The sequence below is a fragment of the Lactuca serriola genome, chromosome 3 (genome assembly GCF_051521515.1).
Source record: "Lactuca serriola cultivar US96UC23 chromosome 3, Lser_US96UC23_V15, whole genome shotgun sequence".
In the NCBI taxonomy this organism is placed as follows: domain Eukaryota; kingdom Viridiplantae; phylum Streptophyta; class Magnoliopsida; order Asterales; family Asteraceae; genus Lactuca; species Lactuca serriola.
Window position 1 is genome coordinate 50,238,613 of NC_136410.1, and position 22,062 is coordinate 50,260,674.

General features: G+C 33.0%; 2 protein-coding genes across 3 annotated transcripts; both read left to right on the forward strand.

Annotated features, from left to right (window-relative positions):
* Positions 1 to 2,103: 2,103 nt before the first annotated feature.
* LOC145092243 (serine/threonine-protein phosphatase 5-like) lies at positions 2,104 to 7,679 on the forward strand. Of its 2 annotated transcripts, XM_079030174.1 has the most exons (12): positions 2,127 to 2,366; positions 2,465 to 2,634; positions 2,716 to 2,787; positions 4,326 to 4,476; positions 5,432 to 5,653; positions 5,930 to 6,038; positions 6,126 to 6,391; positions 6,478 to 6,726; positions 6,803 to 6,928; positions 7,000 to 7,100; positions 7,179 to 7,253; positions 7,347 to 7,679. In XM_079030174.1, the coding sequence occupies exons 1-12, from the start codon at positions 2,288 to 2,290 to the stop codon at positions 7,404 to 7,406; spliced, it is 1,680 nt and encodes a 559-aa protein (XP_078886300.1). In that variant the 5' UTR covers positions 2,127 to 2,287; the 3' UTR covers positions 7,407 to 7,679. The 2 variants fall into 2 exon arrangements, with proteins under 2 accessions (XP_078886301.1, XP_078886300.1); XM_079030175.1 differs by lacking the exon at positions 5,432 to 5,653 and having other exon boundaries at positions 2,104 to 2,366.
* A 2,768-nt stretch (positions 7,680 to 10,447) lies between these two features.
* Positions 10,448 to 11,960, forward strand: RLP29 (receptor like protein 29). The gene has a single exon (XM_079030176.1). It carries the CDS (start codon positions 10,525 to 10,527, stop codon positions 11,896 to 11,898), a length of 1,374 nt encoding a protein of 457 aa, XP_078886302.1. The 5' UTR covers positions 10,448 to 10,524; the 3' UTR covers positions 11,899 to 11,960.
* Positions 11,961 to 22,062: the final 10,102 nt, after the last annotated feature.

Sequence of the window (22,062 nt, forward strand, 5' to 3'; positions counted from 1 at the left end):
TCATAGAAAACCCACCAAAATAATTCAACTAAACTTTGTGAATTCTCTGTATATTCACGAATTATACTAACGTCTTGTTCTCGAGTTCTACTTGAGGAGGGATATGGATGGATACAGCGGGAAAGTGAGGGATGTCAAAGGAAAATTGTGTTCCGAGTTTCATTAATTGAAGGAAAGTGAGGGGAGAGAAAGAATTTTGAAGCCATATTTTCTTTCCAAATTTGGCGGATTTGGGAAGAAAGTGAGAGAAAGGAATATTTTAGGTTGCGTTTAGTTACGGAAAAATGATTTTCATTTTCCGTTTTTTGTTTTCCCTTTTTAGTTTTCATTTTTCGTATCGGTTTTCATTGGAAATTTTATAAAATGCGTTTAGTTAAGACTTATTCATTTTTCATTTTCAGTTTTAGAAAATTAGAAAACGCGTTTAGATGTGTATATTTCTATCGGTTTTCATTTTTAGAAAACGGTAGCAGTGGTAGGGTGGGGTGGGGGTAGCAACCGGGGGCGGTGGTGGTGTTGATGATGTCGACGGTGGTGTTGGCGGCGGCAATTGTGGCAGAGGTGGTGATGGCGGCGACGGTGGTGGTAATGGGGTAGTAGTGGTGGTATTGGTGATTGTAAGTTGGTGATTGTGGTAGTGGTGTTGTGTTTGTGTGTGTGTATGTGTGTGTTTATGGGGGTGAGGGTAGGTGCGTGTATGTGTATGTGTTTGTGGGGGTGGGTGTGTGTGTGTGTGTGTTTGTGGGTGGGTGGGTGTGTGTGTGTGTGTGGGGGGGGGGGGGCTTGGGAGTAGGCGGGTGTGGGTAGGTAGGGGTGTGGTGGGTTGGGGGTGTTAAGGTGAAGGTAGTTAGAGGTGGAAGTGAGTGTGCGTTTATATTTTAGAAAATTTTTGTATTAGAAAAATGTGGAAAACAATGATTATTGGTTTTCCAAAAATTTTAAACTTCTTTGTAATTTAAAAAAACGGAAAATTTAGAAAAAATAGACAAACTAAACGTGGTTTCAAAATTTTCATTTTTTATTTGGAAAATTTTTCCTGAAAATGGCCCATTTTTCCGCAATTAAACGCAACCTTAAGTTTTATTTTCTTTTTTCTCCTAACTCGGGAACACAAAATATGAATATTTTCCTTCCCCTCATTTTCTTTATGTCAATTTTTTTTCCTTCCATTTCCTTTATTGAATTTTCAAAAAAAACTCGGGAACCAGCCATTAAGAGCATTATGTAGGGATGAGCGTGGGACGAAACCGGTACTGAACGGTACCGTTCCTGATTTCTCGAATACTGAATTTGATCAAAAGTCAATTCTGAGTACCGTACCGAACTAACATTACCGGTACCGGTTTTCGGTACTAGTAACGATTTCGATGGTACCAATATCGAATTCGTGATTTTAGAGTACTGAGTACTGTCCTATATTTTTAAATTCGGTACGGTTTCGTTTCTAGTATGAGATTGAGGTTCGGTACAAATTGTTTATGAAAAACACATTGCAAAAGTAAGAAACCAACCACATTTTGTATTTAAAAACATGAGAAATCAAGATTATATCGAGAATAAAACAACAATTCACAAAACAATAATATATTCTAGAATTGTATATGCTACCACGAAGTTCATGTTAAGAGTTTAGTAAAGAATTCAATAAATGAATGAATATTTGTTGCAATGTCATTTTTTTACAATATTTAAAAGGTTAATTCTAGAGGTATCCCAATTGTTTTTTTGTACCCTGTGTGAGTGGTGTGATCTAAAAGACTAGGGGGTGTTTGGCTTGTCTTTTGAGAACCTAAAAGTTTTTTTTGAAAAAGATAAAATGCAAAAGAAGTTTGGTAAAAGCATTTTAAAAGCAACATTTGGATTTTTGATATAAGGTAAAAATGACTTTTTGGAAAAATGAAAATGCTGACATTTTCTAACTTTTGCCAAAAGGACTTTTGACCCCAAAAAAGATAAGCCAAACACCTCCTAGTTCCTAATTCACAAACCACATGATTATTTTGTAATGTTAGTTGAAAATATGGTCATTTTAGTAGCTCTTTTTAAAAATAGGGCGCGTATATGTAATGATTAATATTAGAAGGGCATGAAGTAAAATATGTCTATGAATGAATGATATGAAAGAGGCGCCGGAACCATTTAGGGTAAAGCCGTGCAACGACAATCTCTCTTCTCGGTGACTACCATCCAAACGAAAGTATCGAAGGCGAAAGGGAACAGTTGGCATGCAATCTCTGTACCCTTTCTTGTAACTCGATAGTAAATCCAGTTTTTCGTCTGTTCTATTATGCCCACTATGGCTGCTGAAAAATCAAGCGTTTCATTGGCTGAAGAAATCAAAATCCAAGCTAATGAAGCTTTTAAAGGTAATCTATAAGTTCCTTTCTCTTCAATCGAACCGTTAATTTAACCGTATTACATGAAGTTATATGTGTACTCATATATGTGTAATGGGTTTTGACAGCCAATAAGTTTTCTCAAGCAATTGATTTGTATACACAAGCAATCGAGATAAACGGTGAAAATGCTGTATATTGGGCGAATCGAGCTTTGGCTCACACTAAGTTAGAGGAGTATGGTAGCGCAATCCAGGATGCATCCAAGGCTGTTGAGATTGACCCCAAGTATTCTAAGGCATGTTGATTTGTTTTGGTTTTTAACTACAAAGCTATAGCTGTATACTTTGAATCGTTGATGACACCTTTATAAATTTAGGGTTATTACCGGCGAGGTGCTGCATATCTTGCAATGGGAAAGTTTAAAGATGCACTCAAAGATTTTCAACAGGTTTGTGTTACTTTTGACTCATTTGATTAACATGGAGAACGATTCGTTTTTATCTGTTAGATTAAACTTGGTAGATGTAAAACATATGTCTATGAATTTCTCTGCAAGCATGTGTGTGGTGTGTTTAACACTTCTATGAATGAGATACATTGGTTCCACTTGAAGTTGAGAGATTTTTAACTGCATTATGTATAGAGACATCAGTTTGTCACTGATGTTATAGGAAACGATAGGATGTTTGCACTGAGTATATGGTCATGCCTTTCTTGGTCAATGTACATATTGAGGGCACTTGTACTTCACTCTTTTATCGACTTTCCTGTTAGGGTTTTCTGTAGTTGAGTTACAGAGATACAATTCTCATGATTGATTATAGATGGTTTATTGATAAAGAGTTTTTGTCAAAACATTTTCTTAATTCTTATTCAGTGTGTGTCTGGATGATAATTTTAAAGCACTTTTTATCAAAAAAACATTATATAAAATGCTGAAGGAGTAGTTTTAGTGAGACAACAGGAGTCTATGTATCTGTTTCCAATTTGAGCGGATCAAAAGGTCCATACATACAAATTTAAATCAGCAAGCATGTAAGAAACAAACATTACTAAACTGCATAACAAATTAACAACTGTGTTCTTGTTTTAAGTGAACCATTTGAAATTCTTGATATGGTTGATATCTGTAATACCCCAAATCCAAAGCACACCCAAAAAATTCTCTTAGAAACAGTGAAAGCTTTACAAAGCATTACTAAAAGATTTACTTCAGTCTCTAAAGGAACCTGCCAAAGATTTCAAGGTATGAGCCACAGCTGCTATATGACATCTAATAAAGATAAAAATGTTAAAAAAGAGACTTCTATGGCTTCTATGGTCATCCCACTAATTCCAAATCATTATCCCTTATTCCAATTATACTTTTCTTTATCACATTGGCTATATCAGCAAGTTCATTACATCAATATTATTAATATCTGATTAATAGAGTTAACCCATAGATGACGACAAAGCAAAATATTTGTTGATAAAAATGACGTTATAGATTCATTCATATGTCAATCTCCAATATTTCTTAAAACTAAAATTGATGCAAGCAAGATACACCACCAACATCTTCAATATTGATATTCATGTTAGTTCTTTATCAAAAGATGTGTGGTCCCTCTCCCTCCCAACTTGCATTTCATAATTTATCAAATATATGTAGACCTACAACATAAAGCGCCACCTTTACACTTTCTATTTTTTGCAATACCCTTAATGCTTCATTTATGCACTATGAGAAGTCAAAAACATAGAGGATGTGGGGGCAGTCTTGTCTAGACTTTCAGCAATGATTTGGTCTCTTGACTATTTAGTTTATAACAGAAGAAGTGCTTTCATTTGTGTGCAATATAGTTTTAGACCCCCCTAAACTTTTTTCAGTTAAATCTTAATGGTGTTTTTGTGCTCAAGTTTATGCAAATATCTTGTACCCATGTATTCTATGCAGAAACAATTGTCAATTGAAAACTAACAATTGTGTATATATGAAACCAGGTAAAGAGAATATCTCCAAATGATCCAGATGCTTCAAAGAAATTGAAGGAATGTGAGAAAGCTGTTATGAAGCTCAAGTTTGAAGAAGCAATCTCTGTACCTACTTCAGAACAACACTCAGTAGCTGAATCTATCGACTACCGAACCATAGGTAGCATTCTTCTTCTTATTTATTTTCTATTTTTACTCAGCTTCTTTCAAAGTTATGTTATTTTCTGCAAAAGGGGGTTAAGTGGATGCAATTTCTGGTAGAATGTTGCATGTTTTTTGAGACCTGAAAATATAAGTTGTTATTAGCTACTTACAAATGTGAAGTGATATATATGGTTGGAAAAAGGTGATTATTGCTTGTTATGAAGTTGATTAGTTGTTGCTAATGTAGCAATTTGTCATCAATAACAAACCTTGTTAGGTTTTAAACAATGGTTAATGGTATAACTTAAACACACTAACATAAAAATAAGAAACCCTAACTTAAGTTGTCTTTACACACTAATGTAGCAGTTTGTCATCAGCCTCCTCCCACCAAAGACACCACCTTCCACCGCCAGTGTGCCTCTTCCGCAACCCACCGGGAACATTCAAGTGTGCCACATAAGATGCTATGTGGACATAGTGTCATCAGATTTTGCTTATATGGATCCCACACATGCATAAAAACTTAGTTATAATGGTAAATACAAAACATAAAGCTAAGTGGCAAACTCGTCCCTTTAAATAGGTCAAAAGGGTAAAATAGTAACACTCTAATGGTCAAATGTAACAATTTTATAATAAAAAAAATGGTATGAGAGTGAGAGTGAGAGCCCACATCAAGTGGGGTCAACTGCCTCCTTTCTCCATAACCTAATTCCACCCTTGTTTGGAAACAGAGAAGCCACCTTCAACTCCAACTATCTTTTCTTTTTCTTTCACAAAAAGCTTCAGTGTTACAAGATTCAGAATCCCATCTGTTTGGTGACTTTTTCTCCAAGAAATGGTCTTGTCACTAGGAAAAAGTAAAAAAAGTTGTAAGAATTTGTAGTCTAATAAATAATAATAATAGTCGTTGTGTGAAACATTACATTAATGCTTATGCATTTTAATAGTTATTTTGATCATTTTAGGCACGGGCACAGGCTCATCATATCATAGCTCTCAGGTTACTGCTGCAGCAGTAGCACTAGTGGCTGTAGTGATGCTGGTGGTGGGGCCCATTGCAGCCACTGTGGTGGCATTTTCAACAATCACAACTTTTTTGGTGGTCAAATTCAACAACTCTGGTTGGACTTGGTGGGAGGATGGCTCCACTCCTGGTTTCTTAACCAAGAGTCAAGTACTCAACATAGGTTTGAACTTAGTAAGGAAGGATCATAAAAAAAAAAAAAATTAAAACTTAAAAATTAATCACATATAAACAACCCCATGAAAGATTCAAATCTTAGAATATAATAAGACTGATGATTAGTATGCACTTGTGTTTTATGACTTTTATCTTTTCTTCCTTCCCAATTCCCATCATCCAAATAAAAGCTTATGTGTTATGCTTGGATTAAAATATGCGCCTTAAATTTTTGTTTATTTTTATAATAATGAGGTTGTTTTATTTTATTTGTGAAATGTAGATGTGGAGCCACAGTATACTGGAGCAAGAATAGATGGAGATGTGGTGACTTTAGATTTTGTGAAGAAAATGATGGATGACTTCAAGAATCAGAAATGCTTACACAAACGGTATGTATGTTATGTTGAGAAACTTGTAATTATTTTATTTTATTTGTTATGATGACACTCTATTGTTTGTGACGGTTGTGTTGGTAGGTATGCCTTCCAGATTGTTCTACAAACGAGGGAAATCCTAATGGCATTACCTTCTCTTGTTGACATAAATGTTCCAAATGAAAAACACTTCACTGTTTGTGGTGATGTTCATGGTCAATTCTTTGACCTTATCAACATCTTTGAGCTCAATGGCCTCCCTTCAGACGAAAATCCTTATCTCTTCAATGGTGACTTTGTTGACCGTGGCTCCTTCTCTTTAGAAGTTATTCTCACACTGTTTGCCTTCAAGTGTATGTCTCCATCAGGTAATGTCTATTTACCATTCTGCCCTTCCTGGGTGTTTCGACATTCAACATATATATATTGATATTATTCTACTTGATTTGTTCAGCCATACATCTTGCTAGAGGAAACCATGAGAGCAAAAGCATGAACAAGATTTATGGGTTTGAGGGAGAGGTTAGGTCAAAACTGAGTGATAAATTTGTGGAGCTTTTTGCTGAGGTTTTCTGTTATTTACCATTAGCCCATGTTATAAATCACAAAATATTTGTGGTTCATGGGGGTCTCTTTAGTACTGATGGTGTCAAGCTCTCTGACATTAGAGCTATTGATCGCTTCTGTGAGCCTCCAGAGGAAGGTAATGTGTACTGGATTATTACCTACTTACCCTTTTCATCTTATATTTTTTGTTAATAAAATTATCTTTTTTTTAGGGTTGATGTGTGAGATATTATGGAGTGATCCACAACCTAACCCTGGTAGAGGACCAAGCAAACGTGGTGTAGGTCTCTCTTTTGGTGGAGATGTAACAAAAAGGTTCTTGAAGGATAATAATCTAGGTAATATTTATATATGTATATATTTTTTTATTAAATAATTGCACAAATGGGTTTATTTGTTTATTTTTCAGATTTGGTTGTGCGATCTCATGAGGTGAAAGATGAAGGGTACGAAATTGAACATGATGGAAAACTCATCACTGTTTTCTCTGCTCCAAACTATTGTGACCAGGTAATAATCCAGTTTCATCTTTTTAAATATAATAATTTCTTTTTTTGTAAAATTCAATAATTTTATTGGTGTTTGCAGATGGGAAACAAGGGTGCTTTTATTCGATTTGAGGCCCCCACCATGGAGCCCAAGATTGTCACATTTTCAGCTGTGGTTAGTCTTTTTTACCCTTTTTCCTGACACAAATTCTTCTTTATTTTATTCAGGGGTATTTTTGTAATATCATATATTTATTTCAAAATTCAGCCACATCCTGATGTGAAGCCAATGGCATATGCAAGCAATTTCCTGCGCATGTTCTCTTAGGGATGGTTTTTGATTGGTGAAGATGATGGATGAAGTGAAATGCTTTCTCTAATCTACAATTGCACATATTGCATGAAACTTCTGGGACACGTGCTGTTTTTGTTTTTTTTTTTCCTCCCTCTTTTTGTTAATTTTACGTGTTTCCATTTATAGTTAAATGTAATGGAAAATCAGGGTTGCATGAATTAAGATTAAGGACGTTTTGTATAATGTGTTTCTGTTTGTTTTAACCCTGTATTTATTATCATTTTCTTAGAAACTTTGGTTTTTTTATCCTTTCTTTTTTAAACTTCAAGACACCAATTAAATTGTGTAGAACAATAAAGAACTTATGCTTACTTCCTTTGTCATTGGAATGTTAGAATTTGAAGCACTCAAGGTTATGTGAGGTTTTAAAATTCTAGATTAGTGAAATAATGTCTAGATATTGTATATGTTCTTGGATTAATGATTGTGCTTTTGATAATAGTTTGAACTTCTACGTTAATTTGCTAATTCAGTTTATGAAGTTTTCAACTCTATTTTTATAAATTACGAGCTTAAAAGCTTGCAATGAGCTTCAGCGGAGTTTTAGCTTTGAATTTTATATGATTAATGTTTATAATCCATTTACACGTCAAGTTATATATTAAACCAAGTTTAAATAATCAATTAGAATCACATATAATGGTCTTGAATCATCAACCGAAGTTAATATCTGGATTGGAAACTAATATAACATCTAATAAGATGTTAATTAGTGTTTAAAGCATGTATTTTAATGTTAGATAATCATACTAATTCATTAAGGAATAAAAGGAATGAAGCGAGTATTGGTTTGGACATGTTTTAAAAGCTTAAAATTGCTTAAACTTTGATGCTTGGACTTGATTATGGACGTGGAATCTAGTTATCATGATGTATGATTTTGCGTACAACATTGTTTTGATTGCAGAGACTAGGATTGAATTGAATGCTTGGTTGGATACACGGATATCTTCGATCGTAGAAAATGGGCTAAGAATCAACACAATTAATAGTGATTATTAATGGTGCAGTTTTAGTGTGCAACAAAATAGCAAAATGGTTGAAGTGTGTATAAGTGAGCAAGTCCTACAACCAAAGGAGAGCTCCAAGTAACCATGGTCTATAATTCATAAGGATGTGGGTGTTGAGGATAATGTCACCCACCTTATTAAGGTGAGATAGATTAAGTGAACACTGGCCATTAGAGTATGCGTGTGAAATGAAGGTACCATTAAAACTTAAATAAAAAAATATATATAAGGTAGTTGTAAGGACTAAGGACATCTATGTTGGTTGACTAAGAAGTAGCATGGGAGGAAGACGTGGGGCGTCTTTGGCACAGAGCTTTTGGAAGCGTTTGGGAGCTTTTAGCTTTTAGCTTTTAATAAAACGCTCTAGTTTAAACAAAAAACTTCGTTTGACAATACGAACATTTAGCTTTTAGTTTTAACAAAACGCTCCGATTCTAAAAGCTACTTCATGTAGCGTTTAACAAAACGCTCCTGAACTTTTGAAATCAATTTCCATAATTACCCTTAAAAATATATTTATATATTTATTTATTTTTAATCAATTGTCCTTTTATGTAATTTTATATATTTCAAAAGCTTTCAGCTACTTTTGCCAAACATTCATATAACAAATAAAAGTTACAGCTTACCACTATCAGCTACCTGCTACCCGCTTCAAGCTAACAACTATTTTTGCCAAACACGCCCGTGATAGCAAAAATGTGGTTGTTGTTGTGGATTTGTACTTATAATCTTATAAGTTTGTTTTTTGTTTCTCCATCAAACCGGGTCCTTGGGACTAAGCCCACTACATTATTCTCCAACTAGCCTCTCCTAGTATTATATATATATATATATATATATATATATATATATATATATATATATATATATATATATATATATATATATATATATATATATATATATATATATATATATAACAATTCTTTTCTTTGATTAAGTCTAAATAGTAACATGAACAAAATTAATCTATTTGAAATATTGAATTCGCCAGAAGCATATGCACAAAGTTAATTTTTTTACTAAAAAAACAAACTTCGGAATTTACACCAATTCATATTTCATAGAGGTAAGTAGAGTCACCAACTCATTAATTGAATATAATATATCGCTCAACATTTAAATAGACGTCCTGGAAAGTTGACTAGGCTACGACATAAGAACTAACGGGAGGTTGGGACGGTATTCATCCCGTGGTCACATCGTTTTTAGGGTGAGCCCTCTAAAATGGAAGTGAAGAGGAGTCGAGCCCTCATCATATACGAAAACAAGCATGCCTAGGCAACTCTTTAAGCCATATAAGCCATATGAACTATGTAAATAATGCGATTATTTTGTATCAAATGATATATATTTAGATATTAAATATATATAAATTGGTTAAAAGTAGGACCTTATTTTTCTCGGGGTCCTGTCCGGATGCAAACTTTGCGCACCCTTAGAGACAACCTTGTTAAAAAATATTGTAAATGTTTTAATTTTTTAGAAAATCCAAATGTAGTTTTTTGAAAATACAAGTGTAGAAGGTGGAACCATGAAAATAAAAGAAAGTTATGCTAATTTAGTAGAATATAATGCATAATACTTTTATTGGAAATATCAAACTTTCACGAAAAATATTAACAATTTAAATAGCATGAGAAGAAAAGTATAATGAATTAGGAATGGACTAAAGATGGATTGGGGATACCCCCCTTATAAAAGGGAAGGGATTCATCATTCAATTCCCTGTAGATCGAGGAGACTCGGGGCTCATCCCCTGCCCGTACAAGCGATCATATGTATTCTTGAGGGGAGGTTTTAACTTTTAAGAGAAAATTGAATAGATTGTGTAATAATTATGTGGCAAGTGGCAACTATTAAAGTTAGTTTTGTAGAGTCGTATGTATTAGAGAAATACTTGTATAGAACCATTCACGGGACTCGAGGACATACCATTGTTTGATACTTTGATCACTTGATGTGATATCCCACACGACAACCAAACTTCAAGTTTTTTGTGATTCAAAAAACCAACTTATTACCAAACCCCATAAAAAGACACTCATTCACACACACTCACTCTCTCTTCCCCAATCATGCTTATTATTCTCCTATTCCTCCTCCTGTTAACATGCCACCCCCGTCATGTCACCACCACCAACCACCTGCAACCACAAGATACCATGGATCCATCGGAGCTACAAACCCTCTACAGTATAATGGAAACACTCTCTCTCGACCAAAAATGGAGACTCAACTATCCAAACCCATGTAAACCTTCCACTTCTTGGGTTGGAATTGAATGCAAACGAGGTGTTACAGACTCTCATCTTCATGTCACAAGACTTGATTTTGGTACCTCTCCAAACCCTACCTGCAAGAACACTGCTACCTTTCCTTCACAGATCTTTCAGCTTCCTTACCTTCAGTCTGTATTCTTCTTTCAGTGTTTCACCAAAACCAAAACAACACTTTCTGTGTCAAACAACAGAACTGCAAGTCCTGGACCTTCTTCCCTGCAGCAGCTAAGTCTCAGATCAAATCCTAGTCTTGTTGGCTCTATACCTTCTCAGCTCTTCTCTCATTTATCTTCACTTCAGATTCTTACCATATCACAAACCAGAATCTCCGGCAGGATCCCGCCGGAGATCTCGCAGTTGAGTTCGCTTGTTCATCTTGACTTGAGTTATAACCAGCTCGCTGGGTCTATACCTGTCGAACTGTGCAAGCTCAGGAACCTAGTGGGACTTGATCTGAGCTATAACTCGCTCACGGGTCCAGTCCCCAACGCAATTGGGCAACTGGGTATGCTTCAAAAACTAGACTTTAGCTCGAATTTACTCACTGGAAGTGTTCCGAACAGCGTTGAGAAACTGACTTCTTTGGTGTTCATGGCACTGAGCAACAATGGATTTCATGGGAAACCGCCGGTTGGATTAGCGAATTTGAAGGGATTGGAGTATTTGATCATGGAAAACAACCCAATGTCTACCGAACTTCCGATGGAGTTCGGCCATCTCCCTAAGCTACAAGAGCTCAGACTTGCCGACTCCGGCTACTCCGGCGAAATTCCGGCCATCTTTTCACAGTTATCGAATCTAACCACATTGTCGTTACAAAACAACCGATTAACCGGAAATATCCCGCTGGGTTTAGGGAACCTTTCACATATTTATCACCTGAATTTGAGCAAGAACTGGTTGAGTGGAGAGATTCCCTTTGATTCTGGTTTCTTGAAGAGACTGGGGAAGAATTTGGATTTAAGTGGGAATGGGCAGTTGTGTTTGAATCCGTTGCAAGCATATGATTCTGTGAAGCTTGGAGTTGATGTGTGTGATAGAAGCAATGCACGTGTAGGTAATAGCAGTTCTAGGATTCAGCCAATGAAGAAATCTGAAGGTCGAGTCGTTGAATTTAGTAGGCCAGCTTTATTCTTTATGTTTCTTGGTTTGGGTTGTGCTGGAATTTGAACATTCATGTTTCCTTATATTTTGTATCGAGTAATCCATTTTATGCATTATTTATCTTTGAATTTTGTTGTGATTAAATTTTGGCACTATCAATTAAATTTTGGAAAGAGTAAATTCCAGTTTTACTCGTTGTGGTTTGGTCATTCGTGTTTTCACTCTAATTTTTAAAAAATTTAATAAGATGGCATCCTCTCTCTCTCTCTCTCTCTCTCTCTCTCTCTCTCTCTCTCTCTCTCTCTCTCTCTCTCTCTCTCTCTCTCTCTCTCTCTCTCTCTCTCTCTCTCTCTCTCTCTCTCTCTCTCTCTCTCTCTCTCTCTCTCTCTCTCTCTCTCTCTCTCTCTCTCTCTATATATATATATATATATATATATATATATAAAATTGTTTAATTCTTTTATATTTTGCCAATTATATTTATTTTATTTTTTAATATTTTTTAATGTTTTTTATATTTTGTTCGTTTATATTTTTTTTAATAATTTTTCAAGTTTTTTTTTGTTCGAATATATATTTACTGTTTTTTTTTTTTTTTTTGTGAGGTTTTTTATAAATATTTTTGTATAAAAAATATAAAAATTTTTGTTAAATGTAAATATGATTAAAACATATTAGGTATAAAATTATTTATTTTTAATAAGGTTATTGTATAGGCTAACCGAAATTTGAAACGAGCCTCAATGGCTTCGAGTTCAATTTTGTTTGGTTTTAGAATTTTTTTTCATTTTGTTACGAATGGAAAATTCTAATCAAAAATCCTATAAGTCAAACACACGTGTCAATGTTTTCGAGTTTATTTCTAGATTTTTTTTTTCATTTTCGAATTATATGGTTTCCAATTAACCATTATATAACTTGAAACCTATTTTTAAATTTCAGTTAGCCTATGAGATAATCTTATTAAAAAAATAATTTTATATAATCTATGTCAGTAATATTCATACTTAACGGACATTTTTATATTTAAAAAAATATAAACAAACAAAACGTCAAAAAAATGTATTCAAACACCATGTCAAAAAAACTAGAAAAAATTATTCAAAAAAAAAAAAAGATCGAAACATATAAACGAACAAAATGTAAATAAAATTATATAATATATTCAAAAAAAAATGTCAAATAAAATCTAAATAATAAAAAATATAATAAAATAAAATAAAATGTAAGCCAAAAATAAAAAGAAAAATTAAACAATAATATATATAAGTTCAAATAAAAACAGTAAATAGTATGAAAACGTAAAAACATAATTTTTATGTTATTATTCTGTTATGAATGTTTTATATGTGTGTTGTTGAAATAATTCAATATGAATATTAATGTTTGATTATTCATATATTTATTAGAATGTTATTATTCTATTATAAATCTATATATGTGCATTTTTATAGTAAATTCTAGTTTTAGTTTTAACATATGACTATTTATTTATTCATTACTGAATAATGACATATAACTGTGGATACAAAATTCATTGCAGAATAATAACATAAAAATAGTATTTTTATGTTCACACCAGTGGCAGATCTAGTTGCTAGCCAGGGGTAACCTGTGCTACCCCTCAAGTTTGTCTGGGAATAGAAAAACATTTGATATTGCCGTGGTGCTAGTACTACATTACAGAGGTGCTAATCCTTAGACGTTGTATAGGAAGATGATTAGAAGAAGAATTAGACCAGTATGTGTTCCTAACCCACCCTATCCTCAAAATTATGATTATTAAGATTCCCCCACTCGTTTTTTACTTAGATTCCAAATGGGTTTCCATAATGTAGTTTTTTTTTCATAATCGATCCAATCTACAACCGTTAATAAGTTTTAATTCATTTGGGTATTCCTTATTGTTGGAAATTAGTAAGTGTTATGGGTCATCTCATGATGCCTTTCAAGTGTTTGATGTTATGCCTAAAAGCCATATCGTAACATACTGGGTTTCTTTGATCACGGTTTACATTAATTGTTAGGTGCTAATGGTTATTCCTTATATGTGTAGCTAGTTACTCTCATTGACTGATGGAACCCAAAAGATTGACTTACGAAAGACGCATAAACTTGTTTTGTTTTATTTCCCAATGACCCCCAAAAAAGTTAACTTATGGTATCCTGTTTTAACATATATTATTAGTGATAAGTTTATCTAAACTTAGAAAAATGATAAGTAGCACTAGTATACCCCATTTGTTTTTATTTATTAGTGGATTTATCTTAAGGGAAGATATAAAAAAATTACATGCTTTTGTGTTTCTGATGGTACAAGATTATGTAAATCAGTAATAGTTGTAGTTTGGGCTACTAGACTCTATTGATATAAGGTGGACGAAAATCTATGGGAAGCCTATAGAGTTTTCATCCAATGCCTATCATGTGAGGGTCTGGGGATTGCTTAGGGCCTAAGTAAGGGAATTAGGGTTTCTAGTTGAAAACCCTAGCAGCCTCAACTATAAAAGGAACCCTCCAGCCTTCAGTTTTCGACCACTGCTTCCTTAGAAGAAACCCTAGCCGATTTCTGCCTCCCTTTCTCCTCATTGTTTGCTTGTGGTGTTTGTGACTCCATTAGAGGTGCAACACTTGAGGCACTAAGCTCTTGAAGGTCAATATCAAGCAATCAACAAGAAAGGTATTCTTCTTACCTTAATATGATTAGATTTCGATTTTATATCTTAGAATTAGGGTTCTTGCTTTGGGAAATTAATTTGCATGTATAACTTGAGAAAAACCTAGATCCAAAGCAAATAGGGTTGCATGTGAACCATAGGAATGTTGTAATGCTCGAAACCCATCAGAGCTGACTCGGTTGGGTTGACTTAGTTGACTTAGTGGGTTGACCGGTTGACTTTGACTTTGACTTTGACCAAGTTTGACCTAGAGGGTATTTTGATGGAATTGGTCAGTTGGTGGAAATAGGTATCGGTTAGAGAGCTGAGATTCGGAGTCGGACCTCATCGGTTCTGTTTAGTTTGCGAGGTGAGTTTTCCTCATTGTACTTTTGGGTCAAAGGCACCAAGTTCAGCCCCTTTGGATTGTTATCCTAGTTTATTGCATGCTTGTATGTTGTAGTGATCCATTAGATATGTATCCTCGTATATAGGATGATGTAATGCTTATTGATCTGTTAGATCTATATGACTGTCTGTATATGCGAGCTAGGGTTTGATATAGTGTATATTGATATGTGATGGTATGTTGAGTTGAGGCGGTCCTGCTATGTGCTTAAGGCCAAGAGACCCAGGGCGTCCTGGATAAACTACATGCTAGTAGGGCGTGCCAGTGAGGCCGAAGGCCCATATAATTTTCCAGATAGACTGAAGGCCCAATGAGGTGTACCAGTCATGGTGAAGGCTCTGTGAGCGTACCATATAGACTATAGGCCGGTGGGGCATTCCAGTCCGATTGAAGGCTCTATATACATGTTGTTTACTGCTATTATTATTGATTATGTGTTGTGTTGGTATTTTGGGGGAAACTCGCTAAGCTTTGGGCTTACTGTTTTGGGTTATGTTTTATGTACCTCAGATGATTGCGGGAATGCGAAGGCGTGATCATGCACCTCCTCGTGTTTTGATTTATGATTTTTAGAAAACTTTGATATTAAACAAGTTTTGAAAACTAAATTGTAAAAAATGATGATTTGTGGATTGGATTTAAAAGTTTAATTTTTTCATGAATTTTATGGATGTTACAACGTTTCATCAAGTGTTTTCTACTATTATTAAATACTTTTATGCACGTTGGTTTTTAAATAGCATATCAATATAATTGAGGTATATTTTATTTTCAGTCTCCAACATCCAGTGACTAGAACGATGAGGATGAGTTGCATATAGAGTATGTTATACCACGTCTTGAAGACGAGCAACAACATCTTGTTGATACGACTGCATTAGAAATGATTCGTGATTATCAAAGTGTGAAACAATGAATGATAATACTGGAAATCCCATTACCACTTTCACCGACTGAGGAGCGAAGAAAAGTAGCATTGTATAACATGCAAATGCTCCTCATTACCATGTCTGGAGATATAAGACAATTTGTGAACACAATGAACATCATCGAAGAAACACGTAGGACAACTCCAACAGTAGATGATTGGGTCGAATTGACTGATAATGGTTTTAAACTAATTGAGACCTATATGAAACTATCTGAAAATCATGTACACACGGTTAGTTCGCATCGGATGCAATTTCCCAGTTATCGGCTATAAATGTAATATAATTTTAAATATGGATATTGTAATGTCTTTTGAAACTGAATTTTGTAAAATGAATGGTATGATTATCTAAAATAACAATTTCCATTTTTTCATTAACATTATTGCAAAGAGCGTTATAAATCCTAATACATACTTAGATTGGTTTCCACAAATTAGGAAATTATAAGGGATACGTATTTTGTTTCCGGTTAATAAAGTATCCTCTAATTCTAATAACATTTGTTATACTGTCCCATTCTGCACACGAAGCTTATTGATCTCTGCATTTGCATTTTCAATCCACTTCTTTGCTAGTTTCACTTCCTTTATAGCTTCAGCAACCCATTTTTCTTTTTCGTTTACTTGTTTTGCTAGATCGTTTGCACGTTGATTTAGTGTGCGACTTATTTCAGAGTCACTTTTGTTTTCTTCTTTTCATTGCTTGGAAAATGTCATCAGACATTATATCCGGGAGTGGGAAATCAAGGTCTTTCGAAAACAGGTTATTATCTTAACAAACATAACAATCTTCTTCTTCACAATGGCAAACAACATCGTGAGATGAACTCATTCCAAAATTTTTTGTACCTTGAGGATGCATGTTAGGTGCATTTTAAGGTCCAAAAGCAATGTCCAGAACAAGGGTCTGAAATAGCCATTCTGGAAAGTGGCTTCGGAATGGGGTTCTAGAACGAGGGTCTGAAATACTGTCAGGAATCGATGACATTTACTATTCAGAATGACTACACATACTTTCAGGAATATTTGACTTTTACTATTGGGAATGACTACATATATGTCTGAAATCTATGAAAATTACTGTTCTTAATGAGAACATATAGTGTAGGCTATGAATACCAGGTCAAAGCCTATGAGAATGCATGCTAGGTGCATTTTAAGGTACAAAAGCAATGTACGGAACAAGGATCCGAAATAGCCATTTCGGAATGTGGTTCCAGAATGAGGGTCCAAAATACTGTTAGGAATTTATGGCATTTACTGTTCGGAATGACTACACATACTTTTAAGAATATATGAATCTTACTGTTTGGAATGATTACACATATGTCAGGAATATATGACAATTATTGTTCCAAATTTAGGGTCCTAAATAAAAATTCTGAAATGTGGCTCCGAAATTTGTTTCCGAAATAGTGACATGAATCTATGACCGTAGTAAATGCCATTATATAAAGGAATTCGAACGTCCAAACTCTTTACCTTGTTAAATATACTACTAAAAATTCATTTCTCATAATCTAAAGAAATGACATACTGTGATTGTGGCTCTCAATGTATTATAACTTATAAGGACATCAAAAACTAGAAATAACCTTGGACGGCTTTTTTACGCTTGTCCTAAAGAGGTATGTGGGTTATCATTTCATTATTTTTCTTTGAATTAATATTAATTTACACAATATACGTCATGTGTTTGATCTTAAATTTTCAGGGATCACAATCTCTGTTGGGTTGACAAGGCAAAAGACAATAATTCGTTGATAACCAGTGACTTATTTCGATCGAAGAAGAAACTTGAAACCCAAAATATGCACTTGAAGATAACATTAATTTGTAGTTGGATTTTGTTTTTTGGAATTGTTGTGTACAAGTTGTAAGCTTTATGTTCATCAACTAAGTTTCTATAATGCTTACTACTTAATCTATGTAATATGTAATGTTTGGATGTTTGTTATTATTACTATGGTACTTGTAAATTATGTTTTTTCTATTTTTGTAATATGTAATTGGCAATAAAACAGGCATCAAAGGGTCTAGTATTTCTCATTCTGATGGAGGGGGAAGAGGGTCCACGATTGTGTCTGGTAGGCGGTCTGAACCACATCGGCCTGATAATATATCTGAACCATATCAGGTAATTCATGGATGTTCGAATGACGTTATGCCGTAATAGCATGACCGCACACTATACCCAGACTGCGCCATTTCCCACATGAACTGCGCTATGTCCCACACGAACATGTATGATGGTTCATATGAAAAACACAAGTTTTTTAAATAAAAAACTGTATAAATGTCGGATGGGAGTGGAGATGGGATCTCTGGCGGATCTTTGTTGCTTGCCACCGAACTGACTTTTACATCATTTTATGAAGCGCCATTTAAGCATACAGGATGAGTACGTTAGTCAACCTCCCTGAAAAGTAAATATGATCAGATAAGGTCCTTGTACAAGTAATTAAATAATTTAATATTGCACCCAATATTTTACCTGCCAATATATTGCGTTTAACGAAAGTTCGTTGAATGTAGTCACAAATTGTATCGGTAAGCGTTATTATCGGTACATTGCGTTGATTTACCGATAACACCAAAAAAAATTGAGGAACATCAATGTTGACTACATTCCAACGGATATTAGGGAAATAAGCTCTTGTCCATTTCGTATGACCGATGATGGCAAAAACTTCACGAGCATCAAGGGTCAACCAACGAAAGTTTTCTTCAAAATCAGACACAATATATGAGTTGGATGTCATCCAGACCAAAGGTTGTAATGTTCTGCCAGAGACACCTCTTGTGTGTATATACTTGAACACTTTTAGAAGTATACCCATGATAAGAATCAGGGAATACATGTTCTATGCAAGAACTAACGATATTGTTCATATTTTTTATGAACGACACTTCCCTACCCTGTCTAAGAGATTCTTTTAACCTCATCGGGAACCAGGTACAACAGTAAAGATTATGTTCCCATCAATAGCAGTCACTACAAACATTGTTTTTAGGTAGTCCCCTTTAAGATGGACACTACCTATGAAGATGACATGCAAGAAACAACATATGAATGCATGGACCTGTATTTTTTTTATGAACAAAAACAAATTAATTTAGATCTAGAAACATTATCAAGTTTAAAGAACAATAGAAAAGTGCAAAAAAAAAAAAACAAATATACCACCCATCCAATAGCCATAAAACAAGCTTCAGGAAATGATTCATCAAATTAGTTTTGATGTGAGTGTAAGTATGTGAATTAGTTTGCCTAAGATTGTGAAGGTAAACATGCATGTTGTTAAAGCTTTCTTGGTGCTCACTCTCTAAGAAACTCATTTTAAAGCAGTTGTAAAAAGATAATTACGAATTACTTGGTTGAAAGCAATGTTGTAAAACTCGCCGAGTTGGCCGATTACTCCTCCGAATACTCGCTACAGCCCCTTACCGAGGCGAGTTACAGAATCTCGAGTACTCCTCGATCGCCCCCTTACTGAACTGAGCAGTGTTGTAAAACTAAGTCAAATCGGTGATTAATATTTATAATATACTTAATGATTTATTATTTAACACACACACACATGCGATTATTACTATATATATATATATATATATATATATATATATATATATATATAAACTTTTCAATAATTATTCACGAAGTGAGACCATTATATGTTTTTCAGTTTTTTTGTATTCATATTTATCTAATTTTGTCTTTAAATTTCAATCAACTTATGATTTTGACAAATATAATTTCCCTAAAAATATTTCTACATGAATTACCGAATCCGAGTACTCTCCAAGTATTCCCGTGTACTCGCTACTCGGTAGTCGACCGAACACGTACCGAGTAACGAGTTCTACAACCTTGGTTGAAAGTAAGGTTCTAAACACATGCAGATACATACATATATAGAAGACGAAAACTGAGGTTATAATGTAGAATATGAACTCTGGAACGGAGACCATCACTATGGAATGCTACGTTCCGGAGCATGTTGTCATCTTACCAAAAAATATTGATTATTTTGGCAAAATAGCTGTTTATAAAGGTTAGATTATTCAATTTCTTTTAAAAAAATTGTCATCTTCTACGGGTGAAAAAAATGGATTTTATAGCAGCCACGCCATTTATCAATCTTTAATTTTCAATGCCATTTCTCACTTCTCTTTCCTTAATATCCATTTCTGTTCTCAACCTTATTTCATAGTAGGTCCCATTTAACAGTGAAGATGGCTAAAACATAAACGACAACGTGTAGAGGTAAAAATATATTTGGCTGTGGCTCGTCATTTTTAGTGGGCTTATTGTGAAATATATGACTAGTATAAATCTATAAAATGTTGGTTAGCTTTCAGCAGGAAATTAACTATTTTAGTAATATTTTTTTCCAAAAATATATTATTTTATCAAAGCTAAAAAAACATTAAAGTTTGGAAAAAAGTGTGTATGCTCAGGAAAGAGGTATTGATATGATTTGACAAAGATGGGTTTTGTTTGAGAGGAAACATACAACCATGAATACGAGATTTATATACTGCACTTCGTACATAGCCTTTGCATTATTTGATTCGACAGAACCACATTTATATTCGATTTTATTTAATATACATACACAAATGATAATATTAATAAAATTACAAAGAAAAAAGAATTATTGAAAAACGACCTTATAAAATATAAATGTATCTACATCTAACGATATTTTTCAGGTTGTAACAAAATAACCAAGTTAAATAGATTCGCAAACTCTAGTAGGTTCCTTCTGTCACATATAACTTCCACTAATAGTAGTTTCCTTTTGTTACGTATAACTTCCACTAAATATTTGCACGTACACTTCACTCTTCACAGGGTTAATTTTTGTTGTTACTAAACATGTGCGATTACTAATTTTTGCTTATTCTTAGACGTTTAACATGCATTCAAATATTATTTGATGATCATCACCATAAACTCGTGTGTATATATATATATATATATATATATATATATATATATATATATATATATATATATATATATATATATATATATATATATATATATATAATAGGTGAATATCGCGTGTCGTGCGAAATAAAAATTATAATGTTAACATTTTAATAATCATATGTCATTGAAAATATTTTTGTCATTTATATTAACTAAAAAATAATAATTATTACATTTAGACATTTAGTTAATGTAACATTATAATTAATTTGAATAAAAGATAATATAACACTTACTAAAATCGAATCATTTAATTGTATCTACTCACATTTTACGTATGTATAAAATTAGTTATATTTCTTATTTATTTTAATTAACTAATGTAATGCTTTATTAACTTTAAAGAAAAAATGACGACATTTTAATTTCATCATGATAATTATTTAAATTATCAATCAATGTTTATGATGTGATATAATTTAATTTACAACTTTATGTTATTTTAACTATTATTATTATAAATTAATTTTAAAAAAACATAATTGAATTTCAGTTATTATAAAAAAAATTAAGATCTTTTAGTTAATTTTACTTTTACATTTATTATATTTAATATTTTCCTTTTACCTCTTGTAAAAAATACACATTGAGTTTTTTTTTTAAACTTTATTTGATATTTTACTTTAGGTTTTAAATTTTACACTATATTTTTAAGTTTGTTTGATATATTAATTTAGGTTATGCGTTTATCACTATAATGAAGTTATTGATAATTCAAGAAGTTTTCTATTGATAATTCAAGAAGTCTTTCATTTATGATAATATTTATAATTAATAACATATTTAAGTTAGAAAGTAAATTATAGGGAAATATGTAAAGTTGAGAGTTTTAAATTGATGTGGTGAAAGGAAAAATCCTTCATTTATAAGTATAGTATACTTTTATATGTTCACAACTCTATATATATATATATATATATATATATATATATATATATATATATATATGTATATGTATATTCATAGATAAACATATATGTATATTCATAGATAAACATGTATGATTAGTTATGAACATGGATCATTTTCATGTGATTATGGTTCCATGAATTATATATATATATATATATATATATATATATATATATATATATATATATATATATATATATATATATTTCTTGCACAATGCTAGTTAAAATTACAATACTAATAGCCAACAAAGGATTTTGTAAGTAACCAACCTAATTTGGATTAACTTTGAAATTTCTGTTAGGCAACCAAAAGAAAGATT

Bases quoted from the DNA above. Each gene is read 5' to 3' on its own strand.
- LOC145092243 (XM_079030174.1), top strand. From the start codon at position 2,288: ATGCCCACTATGGCTGCTGAAAAATCAAGCGTTTCATTGGCTGAAGAA. The intron at 5,654-5,929 runs GTTTGAACTTAG...TGTGAAATGTAG, and splicing joins GAGTCAAGTACTCAACATAG to ATGTGGAGCCACAGTATACT. The intron at 6,929-6,999 runs GTAATATTTATA...TTTATTTTTCAG, and splicing joins CTTGAAGGATAATAATCTAG to ATTTGGTTGTGCGATCTCAT.
- RLP29 (XM_079030176.1), top strand. From the start codon at position 10,525: ATGCTTATTATTCTCCTATTCCTCCTCCTGTTAACATGCCACCCCCGT.